Raw genomic sequence first — 27,611 nt, 5'->3', positions numbered from 1 at the left:
TAATTATTCTCAAGACATGTTCCACTACTTGGAAATTCTTAAGTATGGTCTGAACTTTGAAGAACTAATTATGAAGTCCTTATAGAAACTAACGAGCTTCAAATTCATCTTATTGGGGATGTCAGTGTCAGTTTTTTTCACTATGTCCAATAAGCAACTAGTGACTCCAAATCTAAAAGGTTAATTTTCTCTCTGTCTACTTGTGTGATCTCTTTTTTTTTTTTTTTTTTTTCTTAAATGCACTTTTGGACCCCCAAGTTTATATTTTTTGCGATTGTTGACCCTAATCTTATTTTTCTACGAATGGAGACCCTAATCTTTCAAAATGTTGCACAGTTTACCCTTCCGTCCAAATCAGTCAAAAACTTGACGGAACCCACTTACCTGGCCTTCCGACGGAAGGTAAACGATGCAACGTTTTGAAAGATTAGGGTCTCCATTCAAACTAAAAATAAGATCAGGGTCAACAATCGCAAAAAATGTAAACTTGAGGGTCCAAAAGTGCATTTAAGCCATTTTTCTTAAATCCCCCTTTTATCCACGTGGAAGGCCATGTCAGCGTGTTCCATCAAGTTTTTGACGGATTTGGACGGAAGGGTAAACGATGCAGTGTTTTGAAAGAATAGGGTTCTCATTCGTAGAAAAAAAATATAAGGGTTGACAATTGCAAAAAGTTAAAACATCAGGGTCCAAAAGTGCATTTAAGCCTTTTTTTTTACACTTCCAATTGATGTTTTCTTAGCTCCGAATTATAAATCTTTTATTTGACGAGAAATCTTAAGCTCAATCACCTTCTTGAAACAAAGAAGTTATGATCACAAGTCATTCATTCTATTTACTGTATTAAGATATTTTATTTATTTATTTAACACCAATGAAATGAGCCAAACAACTAGGATTTGTGGGCTAACTCAGGAAATAATCTGTCCTATACAGGATATGTTTTGGGTGTATTTCTCACCTAACTCAACATCGTCATGTTATCAAATAAAAGAATATGATTCAAATCTCTAGCTACAAATACAACTATAATGTTGACCAATGAGGCACATGCATTGATGCATGACACTTGATGAAACTAAGGGTCACTAACCATAGATGAATATATTAATAAGCAGGTTGTCTGTTGTTTAAGGCAATGATGAACAATGCTACAACCTGTTGATGAGAACTAGGTAATTGAATATGCTCAAAATTCCATGTGTCAAGCATCCAAATGGAAGGCTTAGAAACAATGAAGTATAGATACCTTCCCCATGTCTAGTTATTTATAAAAAAATATTCGTAAAAATATGTATAGTACAAACATCCAACAGACACTCAAAATGAGAAAGAAAGAAAGAGAGAAGTAATGAATGTGATATATGATATATGTGACAATAAGAGAGATAAAGAGAAAAATGGAGTATCTATAAAGTATCAATGTTTAAGTGTCTTTTGTATTTATCACGTCACAGCTCACAACACAATAATGTGGAAGTTCTAATGCTTTGCTAACATTTGGAAATACCAATGTTTCTTGTGCAAAGGCATCACCGTCTTCTTGGATTTTATATACAACACAAGAACATGTCCTGATTCTCTATATCAATTAGGCTTTTGGATGGAGCAGAAATAACTAGAACTTTGTGAAACAAGGAGAAAGCAGAGAAGAAGAGATCATGGGAAGCCAGAAAAACACAACATCAACAACAAGTAGTCCAAGGAAAACCAGCCCAAGAACACTTCATGACCTATTTGAGCAGGAAAAGCCTCTTTTCCCCATCCCATCTTCTCCCACCACTTCAGCAAATGAAGAACTTCTCTCTGCTGTTCACTATTGCACCTTTGTTTTCACCTTCACTGATCCTACAGAGTCCCCTGCACAAAGAGACTCCAAGAGGCACCAACTTTCAAGGCTCATGACCATGTTGAAGTCCTTCAAGAAGCCAATGCATGAGAGGTCACAGGTAGGGGTAAAATGTGGTGGCGGTTGCTCCGAAGAGAATTTTTTTCTTAATAGAATAGTATTCAAATGTTACATTTTCCCTATAACTGTTAGTTTTGCTTAATATGTTAAATTTTCGCCACTCTAACTCATTTGTTCTGGTTTTGTCCCTGATTATAAGGTTTTGGGACCTTTGGTGGCGATGATCTCAGCCAACCTCTTCAGGCCACTCCCTCCACCTCTCAATCCTGCTTCTTGCATCTCAGATTTGCTTGATGAAGAAGACCCCATCTCCACATTTTCACCTTCATGGTCTCATCTCCAACTAGTCTATGAAATCCTTCTCAGGCTTGTTAGCTGTGCAGACCCCAAAACACTAAGAGAGCACATAGATCACTCTTTTCTCCTCAATCTGCTAACACTTTTCCAATCTGAAGATCCAAGGGAACGTGAGAGTTTGAAAAATGTGTACCACAAGATGTATTCCAAGTTCATCTCTGACCGTTCCATGATGAGGAAATCAATGACTGATGTGCTCTTGAACTATGTGTTTGAGACAGAGAAGCATCCTGGTATTGCAGATTTGCTTGAGATATGGGGAACCATAATCAATGGCTTCACTGTGCCATTGAAGGAAGAACACAAGTTGTTCCTCATGAGAGTGCTGATTCCTCTGCACAAGACGAAGGGGATGCAAGTGTACCATAAGCAACTTGCTTACTGTGTGTCACAGTTTGTGCAGAAGGAGCCTATGCTTGGAGGAGTCATTGTTAGAGGGATTTTGAAGTACTGGCCTGTCACAAACTGTCAAAAAGAAATCTTGCTAATTGGGATGCTGGAAGATCTTGTGGAGAATTTGGATCCTGATCAATATAGAAAGTTGGCCTTGCCCATATGTACTCAAATTACAAAATGCATAAACAGTTGGAATTCTCAGGTAAGTCTATTAGTGGCCATAATTTATTCTACTTCTATACTCATGCTTTGCTTTGTGCTCTCTATTTCAGCTGCAAATTTAAGCCATTTACTTCACCCGAATTCAATGATAGTATGAGAGGGAAATGTATTTACTAGAGTCAGGTAATGCCTACATTCACGCAATGAGTCGTCCAATCAAAAGAAGTCAACTCAGATTTTGAACTTATATCCGATTTTGATGAAATATACGAACCAATCAATGACTCCGATTGCGTGAATGAATGGTATCTCAGACTATAAGGAACCTGAATTCATACCAGAGCAAATTCTAGATCTATCTAGTGTGTCATCCATAATTGGGTCATCACGGATGTTTAGTCATGCAAACTCCACGCTGAAGTTTGCACGGCTGGACACCTGTGAGTGTCTCATTTATGGGTGACCCAACAAACAAATTTAGGATAGAGTCTGATCAAATCTTGAATTCGAGCTAGACCCGACTCTACCTCAAATGAAAGGTCAGGGATTTGAGCTTGACCCTTTATATGGAACCTATTCTAGATATTCAGGATCAACCACCAAAATACACATAACTTTTGCATTTGATAAACACTTGACATTTTTTTGTGATACATAAATTTGGGTTAGGTGGCAGAACGTGCACTGTATGTATGGAACAATGAGCAGTTCTTCAAAATGGCATCAACCGGAACAGTGGAAGTGTTTCCTATCATAATTGAAGGAATGGAAAAGAATCTAAAGTGGCATTGGAGTAAGAGTGTTAGACAACTAACAGAAAGTGTGAAGGTGATGCTGAAAGACATGGATCCAGATCTGTATGCAAAAGTTGTGATGGACATGCAAACCAAAGAATCAGTGGCACACAAGCAAGATGTGGAGAGAAAAAAGAAATGGGAGAGAATAGAATTGGCGGCTGCTAAGAGCCAGTTTCTTAATCCACAACTAGGGGTGGGAATAGGCCAGGCCGTTCGTAGGGGCCTATGGCCTAGCCTACCACAGGCCCAGGCCAGGCCAGACCAAATTGGTAAATAGCCAAGGCTTAGGCTTTTTGAAAAGCCTATTTAGTTAAAAAGGCCAGGCTCAGGCCATTCAACAAGCCTTGTAAGCCTTACAGGCTAGCCTATTTAAGTAAATATGATTAGTATTTTTTGGTAAATTGTAAATATGATAAGTATAAATATATTTTACCCTTGATGATGTCTATATATTAAAAATTTATAATAATATCTTGATATTATATACTTATTGAGATTTTAGTATATTTAAGCAAATTGACTTATATAACGATTCAAAGTTATAAGTCTTTTTAAAAATAAATATATGACGTATTTAAATATCTTAATATGGCGTGTGATTTTAAATTGACTCTTCAACTCTAAGAAACCAACATAATCTCGTTTAGTTTCATCACGACCTATTAGCTGATAATATTGTAAGTCTGATTGTTGAAAATATTATTTTAGTATAATTTAACCCGTTAGCTTATAAGTTTGATAACTTCTTTACAGATAAATTTATTAACAAACGTAAAACTCTTGTTGTGAAACGGGTCTTTAAACAGGCTGCCAGGCCAAGCCAGGCTTTCGGAAGGCCCAGACCAGGCTCGAAAAAAAGCCTTTGATAGGCCATAGGCCAGGCTCAGGCCTTAAGATTTTTAAACAGGCTAAGCCTATTTAAGCAAAGCCTACCTAGGCCTAGCCTATTCCCACCCCTATCCACAACGTTATATATGTGTCTCCCACTAAACATTACTCAATGTATGCAAATTTGTGCTAGCAACACCAACCTTTCTTAAGGATACCAATTGCATGGTTATGTTATTTGAAGGTTGCTAAGCTGTAGAAATGACAAGTATCAACACATCAAACCATCAGTTTTCGGCTGATGCAAGTGATATTCAATAAAAGGTAACTTTATATGAAAGAACAAAGGAATAACTAAAATATAAAGAATACCATAACCAAAATAAAACTTTTATGTTACTTTAAAAAGTTAATAATAAATCTAGTGACTTTTCAACGTAAATATACATTACATAAATCTCTTTTTATGAGCATAATCTATTTTAAAATCGTAAGCATTCTCGCTTTCAACTTAGATAAACTTAGATGTCTCATCAAAACACCGTGTTGAAAAGAGTTTTTTTAACATTATCATATGACATAACCGTTTGTAAAAATAGCTTTTGAACTCTATAACTTATTTTTCAAAAACTTCTAAGCTATTTTGCGTTTATTTAAATTAGTTTATTAAATAAGCTTACGTAATTAGCGCTTTTGGTAAACTCTTTGCATAAACTCATTCTAAATCAACCCCAACCAAGTAATTAGTCGAGTCACTACTAAGTCGGGTATAGAATATATATATATATATATATATATATATATATATATAATCAAAATATTTAACTAGATTTGAATCAAGAATGTATGATTCAATTATTTACCAAACAACCTCGTACACATAATTTTATTCCATTATAAATGTAACATAAAACTGTTAAATTAACACAACAAAATATTATCAGCACATCAAAAGAATTTGAATACGATATAAATTACACGAGAAATCAAAGTATCAACCTACTTTAGTACATAAACTACAGAAGTCACATTACACAGGATTGTGTAACATTGTAAAAAATTGCACTTGTAGAAAAATCAAAATAAAACTTTAGATGTATTTATAGCAATTGCAGATATATCTCGTTTTGGCAGAATGCAAAAAACATGGTCAGTGAAGTATACATACGTTTAAATATTTATTGAGTCAAAATCAAAATTCAAATGATGCTGCCTAAGGCAACACAATTAAGATGGCTTCAAATAAGTAAAACTTGGACAAAAATAAAATTACAACTTACACTGTAAGAACTCAACATGCTTGACAAAAAAAACATGCTTGAAGCTTCAAGTTCTCAGAATCACCCCCCCCCCCCCCCCAATTTCTCTCTCTCTAGTGGTACAAAACTGGGTAACCAAGGCACAACCTATTATAACTCCAACTAAAAATATTGGAAAACTGAGACGACAAAATGAAGACAAAAAAGAATCAAGCATTTCCAAAGGTTGAAAGTCATTCCCCTGTACATTTTCTAATAGGAAACACCATCAAATGATATTTAGAAGGCTTGAGGAACTGCCTGTAACCATCAAGCTCAAACGAATTGTGTAAGTACTGATAGCCCTGACTGAAAACTCGAACCGGGACTAAGCTCCTTCTGAAAATGAATCACGACTCCAATACTGCTTGACAACACACAAATAACCAACAAGGCCGGTGGATATCCAAAGGTCACACAGTTATATTACACTTGATATTTTGAAAGCTTTTCTTTTACTGGCGGCTCCAAAACAGACATACACTGGTCCCACGCTCCATTGCGCAACATCTAAAACATAAACATGGAATATGCCGCACCAGTTAGTTCACAGCATTTATTCATCTTGATATAAATTTCCATGGCATAATCAGGATTCAAGACAAAGAATGAAACACTGTTTAACACCACTCTTATCTTACAAATGACCACATGGGATTACTTTATTAAGAGGGCGGCAAGTTTGTTGCACAATTTATAGTTTCATTTTCATGATGAAAGAATTGCAGCTATAACTTAAACATGTAATTCTTCAGGCAGATGTACGCTCAGCAGAGAAACAACACTAACCTGTTTATACCCATGCAAAACCTGACAGACTTCATTGTGTAACTCTTCAGTCCTTATTTCCTACAGATATCGATATAAAAGAAGTTACATTACAAAAACCTTAAACAGCTCTGATTTTTAAGATGATGATGATGGGAAACATACATGCCAACTTGCAATGGCTTTGCACATGTAAACAAGTGAGCTTAGAGCTCCAGAAGGATTAGCTTTGACCTGAAAACAAATGCAAAACACCAATTACTTGAGCAATCTGCTGAGTAAAACGCTTACTGTCAACTATGTGAATAGGAGCATACCAGAGCACAAAGACCTCTGAATGCATCCTCTTTCTCAATATCATCCCGTATCCTGCCAAAGATCAATCAAGAGAAAATCTAATAAAAAAAGATAACCAGCAAGGAAACGGTGGACATCTAAAAGCAAGCTCAATTGTAAAGTGAAGATGTTCAAAAATTAGTCTACCCTACTTTATATTCTGAGTTCCGAAATATATTAAATACAAGAAAATATGAACTACTATTGAGATCCCACATAGAGTAGTGATATGGTCAATGTAATTCTTATAAAGCTAGGCAATCTTCACCCAGCAGTTTAGATTTTTGGGATAGCTGGTCTATGACATAGTATTGAAGTCTCTGGCCAACTGATCTAGGGTTCATTCCTTGACACCCATAAGTTCAATCCTTTTATATGATCATTATCGTAAAAAATATTCAATTTGATTTTTTTACGCTCAATCAAACATGAAATATAACGAGATTATATATGTAATTGAACTTATGATTCCATTATAAAGTTATTATGTTCTAGAGTTACCAAACTAAACAAACATAACATTAATGTTCAGTTTCATTTTTTTACGTTCTCCATAACCTACATTGACAAAGCACTGCACCAAGGTTGCATGAAATGCTCCATATGTGGTGATACGAGGTCCGGAGAGACCCATGCAAGCCTCCCCAATGTTATTGCACAATTTTCTACAAGTGACTTATTCAGTGCCTGTGAAGTACAGCAAGACAATCAGAAACCAAACATGACTAAAATTATAATCTACTAGTGTGATGAGACTAACCTCTGCATGTTGAAGAATTGGAACCAGGCTTGACATTACAGTTAAAACAATGGGAGAAATTTCTTGACGAACCTGAAATTCAAAATTCAATTTACAAATGAAATACTACATAAAAATGAATAAATTGTGACATGGATTGTGGAATAGTTATTACCAGAAGCTATTCAAACTAATAATCAGAAACAATAAGTAAAAAAAAAATCCAAACACATACACATCAAACTAGGTGTGACGTAGCACATTAACATACCTTGACTGCTATTTCTCCAATTGCCCAGCATGCATTATTTGCTACTGAAACAGCCTGCTTGACCTTAGATATTTCCTGTACATCAAGCTCCGCAAATCAATAAAATTATTTTATAGATGCAAACATATGTAAGCTTATACCAGGAACATACATACCAGTTGCTTGGTTGCAGCTTCAAGAAATTCAGACAGACGAGGATGCAAATGAATCAGGCAGACCTAGCCAAGTTACCATCGTTAGAATATCATTAACTAAGGTACAATCTACAGAATAATCCCCTACACAAAAATGTAAATTCACGTTTGTGTAGACTCCCAAATACTTCCACCCAATCCCACCCCTCCAAAAGGAAGGCACTTTCAAAGTTCAAACATACACCAAGGTAGATCAGCATATGTCTTGTTTCCTACTACACCCTGTGTAGACTATAAGGGCCATAATCCTGTCCTAGCTATGGGGGCTCAAGTATAACTATATAGTCCACAGCTATAAATTTAACTTACTCGTGCAAGGTCTCCAATTAAGGCAAAAGCACTTTGTCGAACATCAGGAGCATCATCCATACAACTATGCAGAAGTAGGTCCCTCAAAGAAGAATCTGAAACCTATAGAATAGTAATAACCTCAAGAAATCATACAAATTCTGATTTAACAAATCTCAAGCATATATCAGCATGTTAAACAGCATAGTTCAGAAGATACAGAATTACTGTCTATTTCAAGGATTTATGCATACAACAAAAACTATAGGTTTGGAAGCAAGGTAAAGATTGAAGACAATGTATTCCTTTTAGGGGAAAGGATCAGCCACAATCAATTTGAAAATAAATTGATGGAAGTTTTTTAGAGCTCAATAAAAGAAAATACTTCAGGAAAATAATATCTAAGAAAAAGAAATGTAATTAACTAACAGAAATGCAAGTTTTCATATTTCGAAATTTAAGTTAGGGATGAGTACCAAACTCTCTATTCCACTGCCAAGACCCTCTGCTAGACCAGAAAGTAGATCAAGAGAGCATACAATGAACTCTTTGTCGTACTGAACCCCAGCTGCAGCTGGATCAGCCTGTAATCAAATACACACTCAACTTGTTAGAAAATAAGATAAAATCTTAAAATCAATCTCCACTGCTAATAGTCTGTCAGACTAATCATAAATAAGGAAGGTAAAGGAAATGGGTCCTTTAGATTCAAATATACATAGATTGTAGACAAAATGGTAGTGCGGTAGACAAATAGTAATGGACACAGCACACCATCATAACACTAACCCATCTAATAACATATAGTATTGCAGGGATCAATATCTAATATAGTCCCAGCACTAGTTGTGCTTCAGTGGTCAATCAACGATAAACATAAAGAGAAGAGGTAATAGCACATTCTAACAGTAACAACATGAGAGTTAATACATACTATGTATACTCATGAGAACACATAGTAGGCTGTCATTTGAATGTGATATTACAAAAGGAAAAAATATGTAGCACCAACAGGTACTAAATAAAATCACAGGCAACACCTAGGAAACAACCAAAAAGTTTACACTTTACAGTAATAACGTGACAGTTCATTCAAACTATATATACTCATGAGAACACATAGTAGGCTCTCATTTGAATGTGATATTACAAAAAGAAAACAATATGTAGCACCAAGAGGGTACCAAATAAAATCACAGGCAACACCTAGAAAACAACCAAAAAGTTAAAAGCTTTCTATGAAGACATGATGTAAACTAAATTTAAAAGGAGCAATTGAGTAAAAGTGATCAACACCTTAGCAACTTGTTGGGTCTGGATTATATCCATGCACCTCCTAAATACAGGTTGAGAAAATTGAGCAAATCCAGTACCCAATGCCTGTTACAAATTGAACACCCGAATTCCATATCAGGAGCATGAAAATGCATAGGATGGCACAGACACAGCAAATATAAAGCATTCCAAATGATATAGATAGTTTCCCAAAAAAACATGCAAGTATAACATGAGAGCCAGAATGATATCCTAATGGTAACCATATCATTTTGATAGTACTAAAATCTGATATGGTAAGAAAACATGCCAAAGAACTACAACAGAAAATGCTAGCCATCAGAACAAAGTGGACCATTTTTCAACAAATACTTAGCAACATAAATGGCATCACGTAAGCTGTATAAAAATGGGCTCATAATTGTTCAGGTACTTTTAAGATAGGATTATCAGCAATATCAAATGAAATCTAATTTGAAGGATGTTAAGATAAGTGTCATTTGCATAGTGCTAATAACGCCATCAGGAAAATACCGCACATTGCCAGGTTAACAATTTCATAATCTTAAACTTATTACAGTCAAATTATTCATTGACGCATGTCAGAACTGGGAATCGATTGATCAAACAAACAATAGGTTACAAGTCTCCTAACATAGTCATTGAAACATGCATATTTACAAGAAATATTTAAAAAGGTAAATAATAACATAGACAAGATGAAACATTTTTCAAGTACAATACATCAGAAAAACTGGTATTCATACATGAGCAATAGATGTAAAGCATTCCAGGAGCGGAAAAAGATCTTTGTCTGAATTTGAAAGTTGCTGCCACTTCTGAATTAATGGTGGCATGAGAATGTCGAGATAAGCAGGCTGCAAAGCAAGGAGAGATATAGTTGGTATAGAAATGTCCTTGAAACAAAAGGGAGAATATTTGGTAATAAATAATGACAAATAACCTGGAAGAAATATGGGTTGGGAGCCATAAGTTGATTGTTCTACAATGGATTACTATAAAAAAACATACCTTGTTCAGCTCTCCTCCAACAGCTTCAGCTAGAGTTCCAATAGCATCATATACAATTCTGAGGTTTCGTCTCTAAAGTTTAGGAAAAAAAAACTACAATTAAAGATGTCCGAGCAAACACGAGATGAGAAGAAACATGACAATATATAGTAGCTATAAATAGGAAGTGTTTTCAAACAGATAATTCATTTACCGAGAAATATTTAAAGATGTCTAAGCAAACATAGATGAGAAGAAACATGACAAAAAGTATTAAGAATAAAGAGGCGTTGTTCTTCCAATTAATGATTATTTTCCGAGAAACATAAGAAAGATCATGTATCAACTATCAACGTCAGGAAATCACCTGATATTTTCCAAATGCAGTCATTAGGTGCTTTAATATGATTTCCAAACGTGGTGCCAACTCTTCAGCAGCCTCCTGTCATAAGTAAACCAAATTTGAGATTGAAATAAATTTGAAATAAATGAAGTAATTGAATAAAAATTAACAGAAATTGTAATCCGAACCTCTTCTAGTGTTGCAAAAGCTGAACAAGCTGCCTCTTGAACGCGTTTATTATCATCCAAAATTCTTCGTAAAAGACCCATAAGAACATTATCAAATTGTTCATAGCCTTTGGGATGCCCAATACCCTAATACAAAGCAACCCATTAAGGCCTATAAATGAAATTTATAGACCAATTGCAGGTGAGGGAAAAAAACACATTCATACCTGAACAATAAACTTACTAAACCGAGATAGTGTCCAGCATGAAATACTTCGTATCAGAGGAAACTTATCATCAAGAAGAGGGATAAGAAATGCCACAATCTATAAAAGCAGAATAATGAACGGATTAATATTCCAGATTAATTAGCAAGAAATAAGGGCTCCACAAGAGAATGTACATAAAAAAAATTCTTTCGGACAAATGTGTGAGCATAAGGAGCAAATATCATAACCAAACAAACAAAAATATTTTACTTCTTAAATTACTTCTTAAAATATTTTCTGAAACAGGAGCAGCTCTACTAAAAGAGAGAAATTATCCACAATGGCTGGGTTCCATAGAAGGCCTTAATAACAAGTATAATCTAGTCAGGGAAAAAAGAAAGAAGCATGAATGAATTAACAGTAAGACTAGAGTAGAACATTGAAATAAAACAGGAAGTTATGAACTTGTTCTAGCTTAGTTTAATCAAATTTTAGAACAACTTAAATTCATTTCCCTCAGTAAATAAGGTATATGTTTTGGATTAAAGTCATCGGAACTAAAATTGAAGTCATCAGAACCAAAAAACAGATAATACCTCCACCAGATGAGGATAAAGACCATTGATGCAACCCTCGCCTATGGCACCAAGAGCCAAAACAGCAGCTTCCCTTTCTTTCCAAGCATCGTCACCAGCAGCCGACAACTTGGCCTGCACACATTCATAAAAACTTAGTATATCCAGAAAAGGAGAATAGCTTAAGGAGAATTTAGTGTCATACAATATAATGCATCCAGAAGTAACTCTCTAGAAGCACTAATCAACATAATATTGGCACTGGGAATAGCCAACAAAAGAAAATGTTATGGCCTTTGATGTCTCATATACATGCACGTAGGTTTGATGCATTATCATCATGTATACAGAATGTTTTGAGTTGATAGAGCCCCAGTCAAAGAGGTACTCATCCTCCGGCCATTATGATAATTTGAACCTCATTCCAGAATGACCACAAGAAGATGCTGTAATCACCTCAACAATGGGCATCAGCGTAGGAAGGATCTCATCTCCAAACACATTCGATAAAATATCTAGTGCAGCTGCACTGCATTTCCGTAAGTTCCACGTATTGACAACATCATCATCCTGTAAATATGTAAGATAAAATTGAGCTTAGATCAGAAAAGCATATAGCCAAAATGATCAATCAAATAACTAGAATGAGCAACCAATGGAGCAAATACAACATACATCATCTTCTGCTTCATCTGATCCATGGAACCTTGATACATGAAATCGAGGTTTGAGATCCTGGAGTACAAAAACCCATAAAATTAGAAATATCCCAAACTAAAGAAAGTCCAGTAACTCAACCAAAAAAACAATCAGACCTGATCTCGATCAGGTTGAGAACCTTCTTCCTGAAAAATAAAATAAAAAACAAATGAAGCCATAAAAACAAGAATAGCAAAAGTTGATTGTAACCCATCTAAAAAACTAATCAATCCAAGAGCAAACCTCAGCTTCAATAACTGATTCATCATCATCTGCATAAGCCATGTTTGACAGCAATACCTACATAGATGTTACAGATACATTTCAAATTACAAACCTCATATGATAAAAACAATTATATATGGACAATTAAGTTTACCGGAATAAGACGAGGCAAGAATTCTCTTAAGTTTTCAGGTGGAAGTTGGGCATCACAATACGCAGACCTGCAATAGCAGTTCCATAAGAAAAGGATGCAAAGCACCCAGAATTTAACAAAACAAATAGCATCACCTAGATAAATTATAGTAGAAATATCAAACTCGTATTGCATCAGTGTGCTGATTTCAGAAATAGGAAATTGTTTATTCATAAACAAGACCAGACAAACGCTACCCCATTCATCAATTAGACAAAGTAAAAAATGAACATACATAGATGGACAATGTATGGCTTGGATTTCAGAATAATTCATCAGGCTGTCTACTATACCAAATATGGGGACAAAAATGATTTGAAATTGGTACTTCGTGACTTTTAATAACAACATGATTCGAAATTGAAAAACTGTACCATTGTAGGAATCACATTTCAAATCAGAGTAGATTATAGCCCCCTGAACCCCCCTCACTCTCCCCACTTCCCAAAATATAAAGCAAATAAAAGCACATAGTTAAGTTTATTCCTTTCCTTGTAATTCATAACAAACTCTAGAAGCTACACCATGTGCTCCAGCTAATAGTTGTAACAATTAAGAAAATAACATCCTAAACAAGTAGTACCAAAATTCACAGGCTTCAAGGGCCACTTCATCATCTGTGTCCTTGTTGACTTGTAACATGTATTCAATCACATTCCTCAGATGTGGCTGCATTGTGATTAACAATTGCATCAGATAAAAGGGAGCTGCTAGAAAAAAGTTAATTTTAAATAAAGCAAATAAGAAAATTTCTATGTGCTTGCTTGTTTGAGTAGGTGGAATATTAAAAGTTTATTTATACATAATAGAATGTGCAGAAAATAATGTAAAACATAGCTATGCATTCAGAAAGAAACGCATTAAAATTGACCACCTTCCTAATTTTCTACTTAACCAATTAAACACCTGTATGAAGTGTAGTGTGGTGGAATGAATAAGGTACATCAACCATCTCAATGTGCAATGTTCCCAAAAAACAAGCATATTCAATTAACTTGAAAAATTACAATAGCAAGAAGCCCACCTCTAAGAAAGACGGACGGACTTCAATTAGCTGAACGAATGCCGCACAAACCTGTTCATCAGTGGCAACTAGGATTATTTCAATTGACTCTAACATTAATAAGAAATAGTAATAACTGATTCGAGTGAGTAGCACTTCATCAAATTCCTTGCTGTTAAATGCTATCATAAATCAGAGGAATGGGTTTGCTTGTGAAGAGGGTCAAATCTTGACTCTCCCCAGTCATCACAATAAATACACACCAAGCAGAGGGCAGTGCTAAAAGACCAAAGCCATCAACTACTAGTAGGGCTGGCACAGCGTACATCTAGGTATTAAGTGAACCTTAAAATGAGGTCTTTGTAAGCTAATTAACAAAAATTATTGAAATTATAACAATTATATTAAGTTTATCTTTTGAACATTTTGAGACATGGTGTTTTTTTTAAAACTATCATAATAGGTGATTAATGTTAGTGGACTGTTGTAGTTACTAGCCAATATTTTGGTAGATTTGATATAAATAATGCAATATAAGTTTAAAATTAGGATTAATAGGATAAAAAAAGTCAATTAATAAGAAAAATGAAGTAGTTACTAATTATGAGAGGATAACCTATAAAATGAGGCCTATTTTTCACGAGAAAAATATTCCGGGGCCTAAAGTATAGACCGTATTATCCTATATAATTATAACTGAGTTGTCATTTATATTTATATATTTTTAATATAATAAAGATTATATTATATGGTTTATTATATAGTTACAATTATTATAAGGCTAATGAAACAGCGGGGTCTATTTCTTTTAGCAAAAATAGCGGGGCCTAAAGCAAGGGGTTGATTTATCTTGGGACCAGCCCTTACTACACGCAATTCAAAACTACAAAACTAAGATGGATTTGGAAAGGGAGCATTAAGTAAATCAGCAATTAAGTAAAGAATTTTGTTTTGGTTAATCAAATACAAGCATACAAATAATACTCACCAATTTCCGTACTTCTGCAGTAGGGTCATTTGCAAGTACAAAAAGACCTTGAAGATATTGATCCATGGACATGTACAAGGCCTACATAAAATAATTTAGACTACTATCAGTTCCAATTACATTTAATAATCAGAGAACTGAAATGATAAAGTCCCATACAGCACTTACAGAAGGCATCAACATTATGTATTGATTTACAGAACCCAATGACAGCTTTCTCAATGATGCGTGAGGTGATTGAAAAAACTGAAACAAAAAAAGTTTGAGGATATAGCTACAAAAAGCAAAAGAAAACAAACATAAAAATGGAAATACGGATTTCACCTGAAATAATCTGGGAAGAAATATGTTAATAGGGCGCTCTGCTAACCCCGGTACATCAGAGTCAAGATATTGGGGAACATCCTCACAAATCTGTATGCACAGTTATATAAGTTAACAACAACCAAAAGTCTTTTCCCACTAGGGGGAGGGGGGCATTACAAAGACAAATGAAACCATAGTGTCCTTATATTAGAGTATATGTATCAACATGGCCTTGCTGACATGGCAAGCTATAACAGAATCAGTTAGAGTAGTTAGTTAGCTAAGCTTTTCCTTATGATAGCTTGCTGCGCAAGCTTCTTCTCTCAATATATATAGCTTGGATCTCTTTCTGTAATATCAACCTTTTCATAATTCAATATTACAATTCTGTTATACAGTTAGAGTTTTCTATTATGGTATCAAGAGCAAGCTACGATCCAGTGGATTTTTCTCTTTGATTCCACCGTTTTCTTCTTCGTCTCAATGGCAGAAGGAGCTTCTCCGACTCAGATTCCAACTCCGACTCCGATTTCGGTTGCGATTCCACAGTTGAGTTCCACCTCGCTGGTTCACAAGCTTCTCTTGAAGCTTGACGACTCGAATTTCCTCTCATGGAAGCAGCATGTAGAGGGAATCGTGCGCACTCACAGATTACAGAGTTTTCTTCTTCATCAGCCTGAGATTCCTCCTCGTTTTCTCTCTGATGAAGATCGAGCCAATTCAGTGGAGAATCCTGCTTTTCTTGTGTGGGAACAACAGGATTCAGCTTTGTTTACCTGGCTTCTCTCTTCTCTTTCACCATCTGTGCTTCCTACAGTGGTGAATTGTCAACATTCATGGCAAATCTGGGAAGCAGTGCTGGATTTCTTCCATGCACACTCTCTCGCACAGTCTACACAACTCAGATCTGAGTTACGATCCATCACCAAAGGATCGAAGAACACCTCTGATTACCTGAAGCGGATCAAGTCGATAGTGAATGCTTTGATCTCCATTGGTGATCCTGTTACCTATCGTGAACATCTTGAGGCAATCTTTGATGGCCTTCCAGAGGATTATAGTCATCTGATGACTATCGTGACAAGTCGCGAGTTTCCGTGTTCGATCTCGCAAGCAGAAGCGATGGTGATTGCGCACGAAGCGCGTTTGGATCGTTTGCGTCTACGTCAACATGCAGCTTCACCGCCTTCAGCGTTTCTTGCTCAAGCGACTGCGCCACCGCAGTCGACACCACAGGCGCCACCGCTTGTGCCATCGCAGTCGCCAGCGCCACCACAAGCACCACCACCGGTAGCGATTGCTCCTCCTTCGTCGGAAGTCAACTACGTTTCACGCACTGGATCTGATGATCGTGCGTATGAAGATCGTGACGACGATTGTTCTCGATCTGATGACAATCGCGATCGCGGCGGTTACAACAACCGTGGACGCGGTGGTCGTGGCGGTTACAACAACCGTGGACGCGGCGGCGATCGATCTTCTGTTCAGTGTCAGATCTGCCATAAATATGGTCATGATGCAAGTGTTTGCTACTATCGGGGAAATTCTACATCTCCTGCTACTAACTCTCAGCCAAACATGACTAATCAAGCACCTTCACCTCCAACCTTTGGTTTTGGTTCTTCCTTTGGCATGATGCCTCAGTTTGGTTACTCTCCATTTCGTGGTTTTCAACCTTATGGAGCTCCCTCACAGTTTGGAATGTCATTTCCAAACTCAGGATTTGGTTCTGGTTCTCCATATGCTTCTGGTGGAATGTTTACACATCCTGGTTATGGATTTGGTTCTGGTTATGGATTTGGTTTGCCTCCTAGAGCTCCAGCACCACAGATACGTGCACCACAGGCAATGCTAGCCTCTGCACCTTCTACTCTTGGTACTTGGCATCCTGACTCAGGTGCAACTCATCATGTTACTCATGATGCCTCTGCTATTTCAGATGGAATGTCAGTGACTGGGAATGATCAGGTGTACATGGGGAATGGTCAAGGTTTGCCCATTCAATCCATTGGTTCAGCCTCTTTTTCTTCTCCCATTCACACACAAACCACTTTACTTCTTAAAAATCTCTTGCTAGTACCAAATATTACTAAGAATCTGGTTAGTGTTAGTAAGTTTGCTCAGGATAATGGTGTTTATTTTGAATTTCACCCGTTTCATTGCACTGTCAATTCTCAGGATACTTGTAAGACTCTTCTCAGAGGTTCTCTTGGTTCAGATGGTCTCTACTCCTTTGATGGCATGCACTCTTCAAACTTTCATAAGGATCTTCCTCAAGTTCCTGTCTCTTCAGCTTTTTCATTGTCCAAGCCTGCATCTCCTGCAGTGAATACTATTGTTTCTACTTCCAATAATGTACCAAGTCCCACAGCTTATGACTTGTGGCACTCTAGGTTAGGGCATCCTCATTATGAGGCACTGCAATCAGCACTTACCACTTGTAAAATTCCTGTTCCACATAAATCAAAATATCATTCTTGTTGTGTTGCCAAATCTCATAGATTACCTTCCTTTGCTTCCTCTACTCTTTATACTGCTCCATTAGAATTAATTTTTGCAGATTTGTGGGGTCCTGCATCTAGTGAATCTTCTGCTGGCTATTCATATTTTCTGACATGTGTTGATGCCTTTTCTAGGTTTACCTGGATTTATCTCCTTAAAAGAAAATCTGAAACCAGTACTGTTTTTATTCAGTTTCAAGCTATGGTTGAATTAAAGTTTGGTTTAAAAATTAAGTCTGTACAAACAGATGGTGGTACTGAATTCAAACCCTTACTTCCTCATTTCCTAAAGCTAGGCATCACTCATAGACTTACTTGTCCTCATACACATCATCAAAATGGTAGTGTTGAGAGGAAGCATAGACACATTGTGGAGACTGGTTTATCTCTTTTAGCTTGTGCTAACATGCCCACATCCTATTGGGATCATGCTTTTCTCACAGCTACTTTTCTCATAAATAGACTTCCAACTCCAGTTCTTGGCAATCTTAGTCCTTATCACAAACTTTTTAAAGTTCCAGCTGATTACAAGATCCTTAGAGTGTTTGGAAGTGCATGCTATCCTCATCTCAGACCTTACAATTCTTCCAAGCTCTCTTTTAGATCTCAGGAATGTGTGTTCCTTGGATATTCTTCTTCACACAAAGGGTACAAGTGTCTTGCTAGTGATGGTCGAATTTACATCTCTAAAGATGTACAATTCAATGAATTCAAGTTTCCTTATTCTACTTTGTTTTCCTCAGAATTTCCTGCTTCCAATCCTTCTTCTGTCTTCTGTTATTCCTGTTATTTCTTATGTGCCTTCTTTGCAGCAACCAATCCCCTCACCTCATCATTCTCATCCCACTGGCATCTCATCTCCTAATTCAGTTGATTCCCTGCAGTCACTGCCAAATTCACCAGTTCATAGTGCTGCCCCTGTCTCAGAACCTCCTGCAGCCTCTGGAACTATCTCTCCCAATGCAGTTTCCAGCACATCTTCTTCAGATCATTTTGCTTCTGCTTCTTCCATCCCAGCTACTACAACAGGCTCTTCTCAGCCTCAACAAGTGGCCAATGTGCATCCTATGCAAACTAGAGCAAAGTCTGGTATTGTTAAGCCTAGACTCCTTCCCACTTTGCTTCTGGCCCAAGCAGAACCAGTTACAACAAAACATGCTCTTAAGGATCCAAAGTGGATGGCTGCAATGCAGTCAGAGTATGATGCACTCATGTCCAACAATACATGGACTTTGGTCACTCTTCCCCAGGGCAGGCATCCAATAGGGTGTAAATGGGTTTTTAGAATCAAAGAGAATGCAGATGGGTCAGTAAATAGATATAAAGCCAGGCTAGTTGCCAAGGGATATCATCAAGTGAAAGGTTTTGACTATGCAGAAACCTTTTCTCCAGTAGTCAAGCCAATCACCATTCGTTTAATTCTCACTTTGGCTGTTTCCAAAAGGTGGCATATTCACCAACTGGATGTGAATAATGCTTTTCTTCATGGGGCTCTCCAAGAAGAGGTTTACATGCAACAACCAGCTGGATTTCAGAATTCTGACAAAACTCTTGTGTGCAAGCTCAATAAAGCCTTATATGGGCTTAAACAAGCTCCTAGGGCTTGGTTTGACAGGTTGAAGGCAGCTCTAGTCAAGTATGGGTTCAAAGCAAGTTGTTGTGATCCCTCTCTCTTTACTTTTCACAACAAGTCTAATGTCATCTACATACTAGTCTATGTGGATGATATTATCATCACTGGCAATTTCTTGCCCTTTATTCAAGAAGTGGTTCAAAAACTGAATTCAGAATTTGCTTTGAAGCAATTAGGCCAGCTGGATTATTTTCTTGGTGTTCAAGTTCATCACTTGCAAGATAGATCTCTTCTCCTAACTCAAACTAAATACATAGGTGATCTCCTTGAAAGGGCTGACATGGCTGAAGCTAAAGGCATCTCTACACCTATGGTTAGTGGTGCTAGACTTAGTAAACATGGGGCAGATTATTTTTCAGATCCTACACTCTATAGATCCATTGTTGGTGCCTTGCAATATGCAACATTGACCAGGCCTGAGATTAGTTTTTCAGTGAACAAAGTGTGTCAATTTCTCAGCCAACCTTTGGAGGAGCATTGGAAGGCTGTCAAGCGCATACTTAGGTATCTCAAAGGTACTATTCATCATGGTTTACACATCAGGCCTTGTTCTCTGCACTCTCCAGTCTCTTTGGTGGCTTACTGTGATGCTGATTGGGGGTCAGACCCTGATGATAGACGGTCAACCTCTGGCTCTTGTGTCTTTTTTGGTCCAAACTTGGTCACATGGACTTCTAAGAAGCAGACCTTGGTAGCCAGATCCAGTACTGAGGCAGAGTATAGAAGTTTGGCTAATACTTCTGCTGAGTTATTATGGATACAATCCTTATTACAGGAATTGCAAGTTCCATTTACAGTACCTAAGGTTTTCTGTGATAATATGGGGGCTGTTGCTTTGACTCACAATCCTGTTCTCCATACTAGGACAAAGCATATGGAACTTGATATCTTTTTTGTTCGAGAGAAGGTTCAAAATCAGTCTCTTTTTGTTCATCATGTCCCTTCTGTTGATCAGATTGCTGACATCTTTACAAAGGCCCTCTCTCCTACTCGTTTTGAAGACCTTAGAAGCAAACTCAATGTGCGTGAGAAACTTGTTTCTCACCTACCTTGAGTTTGAGGGAGGATATTAGAGTATATGTATCAACATGGCCTTGCTGACATGGCAAGCTATAACAGAATCAGTTAGAGTAGTTAGTTAGCTAAGCTTTTCCTTATGATAGCTTGCTGCGCAAGCTTCTTCTCTCAATATATATAGCTTGGATCTCTTTCTGTAATATCAACCTTTTCATAATTCAATATTACAATTCTGTTATACAGTTAGAGTTTTCTATTACCTTATAATAGCAAAATAAATTATATAAATAGGGATTGTTGATGAAACAGGAAATAGTGAGTGAAACATATACCGATTTATGTTTCTAGGCGACTAAGCGTATATGTTAAAATGTGTTTTGTGATTTTACTACATAAACATGAATCATGCTCTTACAATGGAATACTGTTTTAACTAACTGTGCAGGAAGAATAGAGAGAAGAGTAGACATGAAAATTAACATGGTATGGCCAACAACGATATAAGTCTACAGGAAAAACATAAAAAATCATGATCATAAATTCGGATTTTGATGAATAGCTTATCAATGCTAAAACCCTAATCCCCCATAAACCCAGACCCTCACTGTTGCTGAAATATTGCACCACACTATACAGCCTCTCAGGTCAGTCCCTCCACCAAATTTATGAAAAATCCTTTTCAGGACACAGCACATGCTTTTCAGGTCTGCCAGATGTTGGACCAAGTGAACATTAAACAGTAACCTGGTCTAGCATGGGTTGGATACAACTTTCCCAAAATTTAATATGAGTATAAGTGTATAACAAAGGACGTTAAATATCTAAAATTATATTCCTAAGATAATTCATAATCATTCCTAATGTTACAGTTGAAAATTAAAACAAAACTTGTTCTACCTCCCTCAAACCACCCCCCCCCCCCCCTCCTCCTCCTCTGAGGGCTGCGTATCCTCCTCCACTCCCCCACCCCACCCCAGGGATTGGGAAGGACAGAGAAGCTGACACAGGGTATCTAGACACCTACATGTAGATACACTTAAAATGTGGCAATTTCTGTATAATATTTTTTCTCTTCCCTAATTGATTTGTGCTAATTTTCACATAACTGTAAATTTGTAGATAAGATATTTTTGGGAACAATGAGCAATACAAAAATGGATTAAATACAAGCTGAAAAAGAAGAGAGATAAAAAATGTTAGCCATTTTACTACTGATCAATATATGTGGATAGAAACACCATTCTCAATCGAACTGCAAAAGACCCCAACAAGTTTATCACATTTTGAGAAACAATTAAATTGCTGCACTTGGTATTGTGCGTGGGTCTATATTGATGTGTAATTTACTTTGTCTTGAATAATTCTGTTGCCATTTTTAAGGAGGATGCCTAATACTCCTTATCTTTGCTTTCTTTTTTCATTATGATATACAAAACCTTTATCAAACATAATTCTTCATTTTGATTGAAGATAATATTTTATCTAGAAATATAATTTGAACATTTGGTACGGTCTTTAAAATGGAGAACATACCTTGGATAAGGCATCCATTGCACCTTCCATGTGATTTAGATCATTACTGTCCAAGCAAGTTACGAGGGCTTGCAACAATTCGGGCCACCCTGAAATTCCTCCTATTTGAACAACAACACTAATAATAGTTCCTGCCGTAGACCTTAAGTGCTTATCCGCCGCAGCAATGCAAGGGAGCAACTCTGATTTCAGATATTGCTGGTATGCAGGTAGCATAGACTTAAACTTGCTTCTAAGGTTATTCTTCAGATACAAACCCGCAGCCTGCCGAACCTCCACAGGTTTTCCCTGTTCAAAACAAAATCATTGTAGCAGTATAATTATCAACGCAATACCGGGGATTCCGCGAATCCATTAAACCATAAATTGCCACATGACTTTAATGACCACCCTATCACGGAAGCAATGCAATTCAAACGGTTTCAAAACATCTTAGCTATACTTGATCTTTTCAAATTGAATAGTGAGGGAATCAAACAGTTTACTAACAGACAAAACAAAGGAACCAAAAACAGAAAACTCTACCTTATTCACAAAATCATTAACCCATCACTCTCCCATGTCCAACAATTCCATTCAGAACAATAAATCAAACAAAATTCCCCAATTACATCAACCTAAAACAAAAATCTCACACCCCACAAAGCTAAATCTCCCAATCCAACCAGTCCAACACCAAGCAATCCTAACTGTTCCCACCAACACTAAACACAACACGAACCCAGAAACCCTCAATTTTGAAGGTAACTAAACAAACAAGTATGGAAACAAAAAATCGAGAGAAAACAAGAAGTGGGTATTGGCGAGAAGGATCACCTCAGCACGGGAGAAGATGAAAGCGAGGTAATTGTTGAAGTCAGGGAGGTTGGAGAAGTGCTGAAGCTGCTGCCAAATCTGGGCCTTATCAGCGGAAGAAGATGGGGAAATCTGCTGCTCGAGGAGACCACAGATCTCCTTGAAGCCTTGCTCCTGTGGCTGCCACGCCGCCGCCGCCATCGCCGATCAAACAAACAAGGTTTCTGGTTGTGGTTGAGGTTGTGGTTCCAGTAGAATCGAATTTGAAGCAGAAAGACAGAAACGCTAAAGAAAACAAATAAACTTTTGTTGTTGTGTTGTGGCAGCAAAGAGAGAAGAATGAATTGAATTGAATTCACTCTTTCACTAAACACATGATGAGATGATATGAGTATTGAGTTCCCACAAAACAGTGTTTCCACACTTTTTGGGTCTTTTTTCTGATTAGGTTAGGCCCTTTGCTTCGTTGGCCTGTTGTGGAAAATTATAAACAAAAAAAAAAACACAATCATAGATAGATAGCACTTTTCTATTGGGAATCTTTATTGCAAATTTTAAAAAGTTTTTGAAAAATAATTATTCACAAATCATGTTCTCATTGTGTTATTATTGTTGTTTTCACTTTAATCACTCAATTATGCCACTTTTTGGAACTGTTTATTACAATTTGGAAAACACTATTTCTTAGATAGTGGTTAATAACAAAGGATCATGTGATTTCTGCGAAAGACTACTCTTCAATTCAAAATTTTGTTCATGGTTGTGGGTTTTGTAGAAAGAAAGAAAATCTGCATCACCTAGCATACCTCTTAGTATAATTTTAACCCATGATAGGTTCATTCAACATTTGCTTTAACGTTAATGTTACTCTTATTCAATGGTGACGAAATCAATACAATGTGGCTAGGAAATAGGGATGATCGTGGAGTGTGAATAATGGGAATGAATATTTTCATGTTAAATTTTTCTCATGTTTTAACATTGAAAAGAATAATGCTAAAGGACGCAACAATTTTATCGATAGTTCACTTTTTTTCTATTTCCACCATCTTCACTGATATTGATGGTGATTAAAGTCGCAGTTACATCCCTCAACATCTCACTTTTACTTCCCCTCTATTGTGACATAGAGTTATATTATTTATCTTGATGGGGTCAAAGTCGTAGTTGCATCTCCCGAGTTGTGCGGTGTCATGAGCCCCTATAATTCTCGACAAAAAATGTTAGGTGTACAGATAAATTTATGGAACATCCAAGACACATGAGTTAATAACGATATCTAACCATTGCTTAATCGTCACTAATGCTAGCGGCGGTTAAAAACCGTTATGTCCCTTGAATGTATGCAGAAATGCGTATAGACAAATATCATCACTTATTTTTTGTTATACACGGTCAAAACGTGGAAGGAAATCAAGCTCCTCTCTACTTGGAGCAACGTTTTTGCCGATTGTTTCTTACGATTGAAAGAACTTGTACGTCCATCTCAAATTTTTAACATAGGCATATAGAGATATAATCACCCTTATTTACCTGTTTATGTTTATATACATATTCTGTTGTCACTTTACTTTAGTAGTAGTCATGAAGTAAATTTGCCACATAAACACTGGAAAATAAGAAAGTTGCACCAAATTAGCTAGTAGTTTAGTTAACATACTGAAACATACTTGTGAGAAAATTATGAAAATTCACTTTTACGCTATTGTGAGAGCATTTCAGTTTTACACATGACAAGTAATATTATGTATTTACGCATATTATATCATTTTTATAGCCTAATGGTGCTACACATTTTTGTGACTTACTAATTATTTACTTTTAGCAATTTACTTCCAGAAGCGATAAAAGGGTCCTTTTAAAAGAAGGTAAAAGGTTCCGAAGCCAGATACATCTCAAAATAGCAGAAATTTTACAGTTCTACAGACATTACAACCAACAGAGCCCTAACTGAATAGTAACTAAGCTAAATTTTATTTGTTTGAACATGCTTGAGCAGAAGAAACTAGGAACTGTTGCATGGGGTAAAATCAAAAGGCTTGACAGATGAATATTAATAATCTTTAACAACTGGTCAAGACAGAACCCAACCAGATTTTTTTTTCAGATGCTCCCAACAAGTATAGCTGCATATAATGGAAAGGGTTGACATAGCCACTAGCTGCAAGCAAGCACTTAAAATCTCCAGCAATGTGAAGCACATCCCTATGTTGGTCCAGACAAACAAAGTTCAAGTTTTTTTTTTGATTACTTGGAATGAAGCTGAAAGGGTTTAGTTCAGCTCACACCGGATTAGCTGGTTCTCAATTTACAAATGGCACACCAGAAACAACTTTTCGGGCATATTCCTCATACTGTGCTCCAAAGAACTGTCTCAAAAAGTATTCCTCATAAGGTATTCGCTTGGCAAAAAAGTTCCAGACAACAACTGCAAATCCAATAGTTGATATGGGATTGCAGAGCATTATTTGTGTGCCAACGGACCAAATGAAGAAACCACAATATCCAGGATGACGGATAAATCTATAAACACCATGAGTGATCAGCTGGTGATTCTCATCATGATAAACCCTTATAAGATGAGTAAAGGACTTCCCTGCAGTTATAATTGACATTTTTCTTATAATTTCCCCAATCACAACCAGTGCCAGGCCCAAATCACTGATAACCCAGTGTTCCTTTAGCTCAGGAAATAAAACAACTTCAATACAATATTCCAGCAATGAAAACATCATTGCCAAAAGATACTGTTTGCTAACCAAAAGGGAATTTAGCGTTACACTTGATCTCCCATGAATTATAACTGCTAGAAAATATTCAGAACCGTGAAAGAAGATTATTGCAAAGAACATCTGAGATAACTGTCTGCAAGCGGTGTAGCCAAGGATTTCTGTCATTTTTTTTCCAAATAAGTCAATAAGTCTTGTCTTTCTCAGCCTGGTTAGTTCAAATGTAATTTGCTGTCACAGAAAGACTTGGGTAATTAAACTATCTGAGATATAGGCCAGACCTGAAAAGGATGCGGAGTAATATAAAATTAGTGCTTTAAATTGTATTCCATCACCAAGAAAATACTTCAAGTAGAACATCTGCAAAAATATGGATAGGTGTAGATCAACACAAATGAGCTCAAAGTCTCAAGCAAACAAAAACTTTGGGAACTGTTTGCACTAAGATAATCATAAGTTCATAACTTCTGATATGTGGTGCAATGAAAAAAATTAAAATAACAGTTCGCAATACTGGCATGGGCTGAAAATGGTGATGAAGATCTAAATTGGACCATGTAGAAGTAGAGAACCAGAGAAGACCCTCAATGATTTCATTCATCTCGTTGGTGGTAGTTATAATGATGATCGAGAGACTTTAATTAATTGTACTTTCAAAAAAAGAGACTTAATTGTAAAATTAAAAATTGAGGGAACAAATATGCTTAAAAAATTATTACTAAAAGACTAAACTAACCGATAATGTAAACTAGAGGAACCAATGTCAAATTAAGCATTTTTTTATTATCTTAATTCATACGATGAATTGAATCGGAAAGTGATTGAAGTATATTTTTGAGCATGGCTACAAGAATGAGTAGGGTAGCACAATGGTTGTTTATGTTCGATGTCATCGGCGGTTTCAATTCGGCAACAATCGAAGACCCTGAAATTGAAATCGTCCATGTCACCGAAGATAAACTTGCATTATGCTACCATTCCCATTCTTGTAGCCATGTCGGGAAATATTCAATCACTCTCCCAATCTGATTCAATCCACCGTATGAATTTCGACAATGATAGAAATGTTTAATTAGACTTTTGATTCATCTTGTTTACATTATCAGTGATTTTAGTTGTAATAGTTATTTAAGAATATTTATTTATTCTCACAAATTTGTAATTATTACATTTACGTCTCTTTTTTTATAGTACAATTAAGTCACTGTATTTTTATAGTTATTAGATTGGTAGTTTTCTTTTTCTTCTAATTCATTCAACTAAAATGCTAGGAAGGGAGCTTGTTTATTCATGTTTTGCTGTCACGCTCCAAGGGGAATAAAATGTGGTGGGAAAGATAATCTATTTAGCATGTGATAAAGTAGCCGACTTCCTACTACTCTCACTTAAAAAATTGGCTAATGGAAGGTTTGTAACAAAGCATTACATAGGCTGAGTTCAATGGATTAATCACCCCTAAACGGAGTTGTTGTGGGAAATTCAGTTTTTGATAGAACTTAATGGCATCAACTTATCGTTTTATCTGACCCTATGTATCAAACCCCTCCTTCCATGTGGAATTAGGCTTGTCTATCTATGCATAAATGCCATGCCAGTATTTCAAACCTCTATTTTAGTTTTTTGTATAATTTGGGTTATCATTATCTAATTCTCAAATGTTTTCATGCTGTTGTGATGCAGTGACAAAGCGACCTAAATCTCGTAATAAGAATCCACTAACTATAAAACTGTGTCTCATGAAAACCAAACATTCAACAAAATCTAAACATATAGCAAATCTGAACACACAACAGTTTATATCATTAAAAATTCAGAATGTGAATAGAATTCCAAACTTACCTTTTTCAACCCAACAGCTTCAGTGCCATTTTCCATGCTCCAGAAACAATAAAACCCCAAATTCAAACATCAAAATCTGCAGTGGAGGAAATGAAGACAGAGTGAACGAGGAGAGAAAACAAGTCACGCCTAGGGTTCAGTTCTAGAGTTTTTTGTTTGTTTTTGAAAGCTAGTTCTAAACTTAAGCTAATGGGCTGTAGCGTCTTCAGGCCCGAAATACACATGCA

At 36.5% G+C, this 27,611-nt stretch overlaps 3 protein-coding genes across 4 annotated transcripts; 1 reads left to right on the top strand and 2 right to left on the bottom strand.

Moving 5' to 3' along the window:
- Positions 1-1,467: 1,467 nt before the first annotated feature.
- Positions 1,468-4,087, top strand: LOC130721321 (serine/threonine protein phosphatase 2A 57 kDa regulatory subunit B' alpha isoform-like). Its single transcript, XM_057572092.1, has 3 exons — positions 1,468-1,949; positions 2,109-2,864; positions 3,494-4,087. Exons 1-3 carry the CDS (start codon positions 1,662-1,664, stop codon positions 3,896-3,898), a joined length of 1,449 nt encoding a protein of 482 aa, XP_057428075.1. The 5' UTR covers positions 1,468-1,661; the 3' UTR covers positions 3,899-4,087.
- A 1,516-nt stretch (positions 4,088-5,603) lies between these two features.
- Positions 5,604-23,245, bottom strand: LOC130716844 (transportin-1). Its single transcript, XM_057566860.1, has 29 exons — positions 22,838-23,245; positions 22,022-22,309; positions 15,356-15,445; positions 15,200-15,277; positions 15,032-15,112; positions 14,065-14,115; positions 13,624-13,709; positions 13,002-13,068; positions 12,866-12,922; positions 12,739-12,768; positions 12,599-12,658; positions 12,380-12,493; positions 11,945-12,058; positions 11,367-11,465; positions 11,161-11,286; positions 10,997-11,071; positions 10,651-10,722; positions 10,386-10,496; positions 9,640-9,723; positions 8,820-8,927; positions 8,365-8,466; positions 8,017-8,079; positions 7,862-7,936; positions 7,612-7,683; positions 7,414-7,538; positions 6,833-6,884; positions 6,681-6,749; positions 6,537-6,596; positions 5,604-6,257 (listed from the first exon to the last, which is right to left on the bottom strand). Exons 1-29 carry the CDS (start codon positions 23,015-23,017, stop codon positions 6,174-6,176), a joined length of 2,673 nt encoding a protein of 890 aa, XP_057422843.1. The 5' UTR covers positions 23,018-23,245; the 3' UTR covers positions 5,604-6,173.
- Positions 23,246-24,690: 1,445 nt separating this feature from the next.
- LOC130720591 (protein-S-isoprenylcysteine O-methyltransferase A-like) lies at positions 24,691-27,611 on the bottom strand. Of its 2 annotated transcripts, none has more exons than XM_057571243.1 (2): positions 27,385-27,611; positions 24,691-25,826 (listed from the first exon to the last, which is right to left on the bottom strand). In XM_057571243.1, exon 2 carries the CDS (start codon positions 25,711-25,713, stop codon positions 25,120-25,122), a length of 594 nt encoding a protein of 197 aa, XP_057427226.1. In that variant the 5' UTR covers positions 25,714-25,826; positions 27,385-27,611; the 3' UTR covers positions 24,691-25,119. The 2 variants fall into 2 exon arrangements, with proteins under 2 accessions (XP_057427226.1, XP_057427227.1); XM_057571244.1 differs by having other exon boundaries at positions 24,691-25,905; positions 27,385-27,567.

This window comes from Lotus japonicus, chromosome 5 (assembly GCF_012489685.1).
Source record: "Lotus japonicus ecotype B-129 chromosome 5, LjGifu_v1.2".
Classification (NCBI taxonomy): Eukaryota; Viridiplantae; Streptophyta; class Magnoliopsida; order Fabales; family Fabaceae; genus Lotus; species Lotus japonicus.
This window is presented reverse-complemented; position numbering and strand designations above follow the sequence as displayed.

Bases quoted from the DNA above. Each gene is read 5' to 3' on its own strand.
- LOC130721321 (XM_057572092.1), top strand. From the start codon at position 1,662: ATGGGAAGCCAGAAAAACACAACATCAACAACAAGTAGTCCAAGGAAA. The intron at 1,950-2,108 runs GTAGGGGTAAAA...CCTGATTATAAG, and splicing joins CAATGCATGAGAGGTCACAG to GTTTTGGGACCTTTGGTGGC. The intron at 2,865-3,493 runs GTAAGTCTATTA...AATTTGGGTTAG, and splicing joins TAAACAGTTGGAATTCTCAG to GTGGCAGAACGTGCACTGTA.
- LOC130716844 (XM_057566860.1), bottom strand. From the start codon at position 23,017: ATGGCGGCGGCGGCGTGGCAGCCACAGGAGCAAGGCTTCAAGGAGATC. The intron at 7,539-7,611 runs GTTAGTCTCATC...TGTACTTCACAG, and splicing joins CAATTCTTCAACATGCAGAG to GCACTGAATAAGTCACTTGT. The intron at 6,597-6,680 runs GTATGTTTCCCA...CGATATCTGTAG, and splicing joins AAGCCATTGCAAGTTGGCAT to GAAATAAGGACTGAAGAGTT.
- LOC130720591 (XM_057571243.1), bottom strand. From the start codon at position 25,713: ATGACAGAAATCCTTGGCTACACCGCTTGCAGACAGTTATCTCAGATG.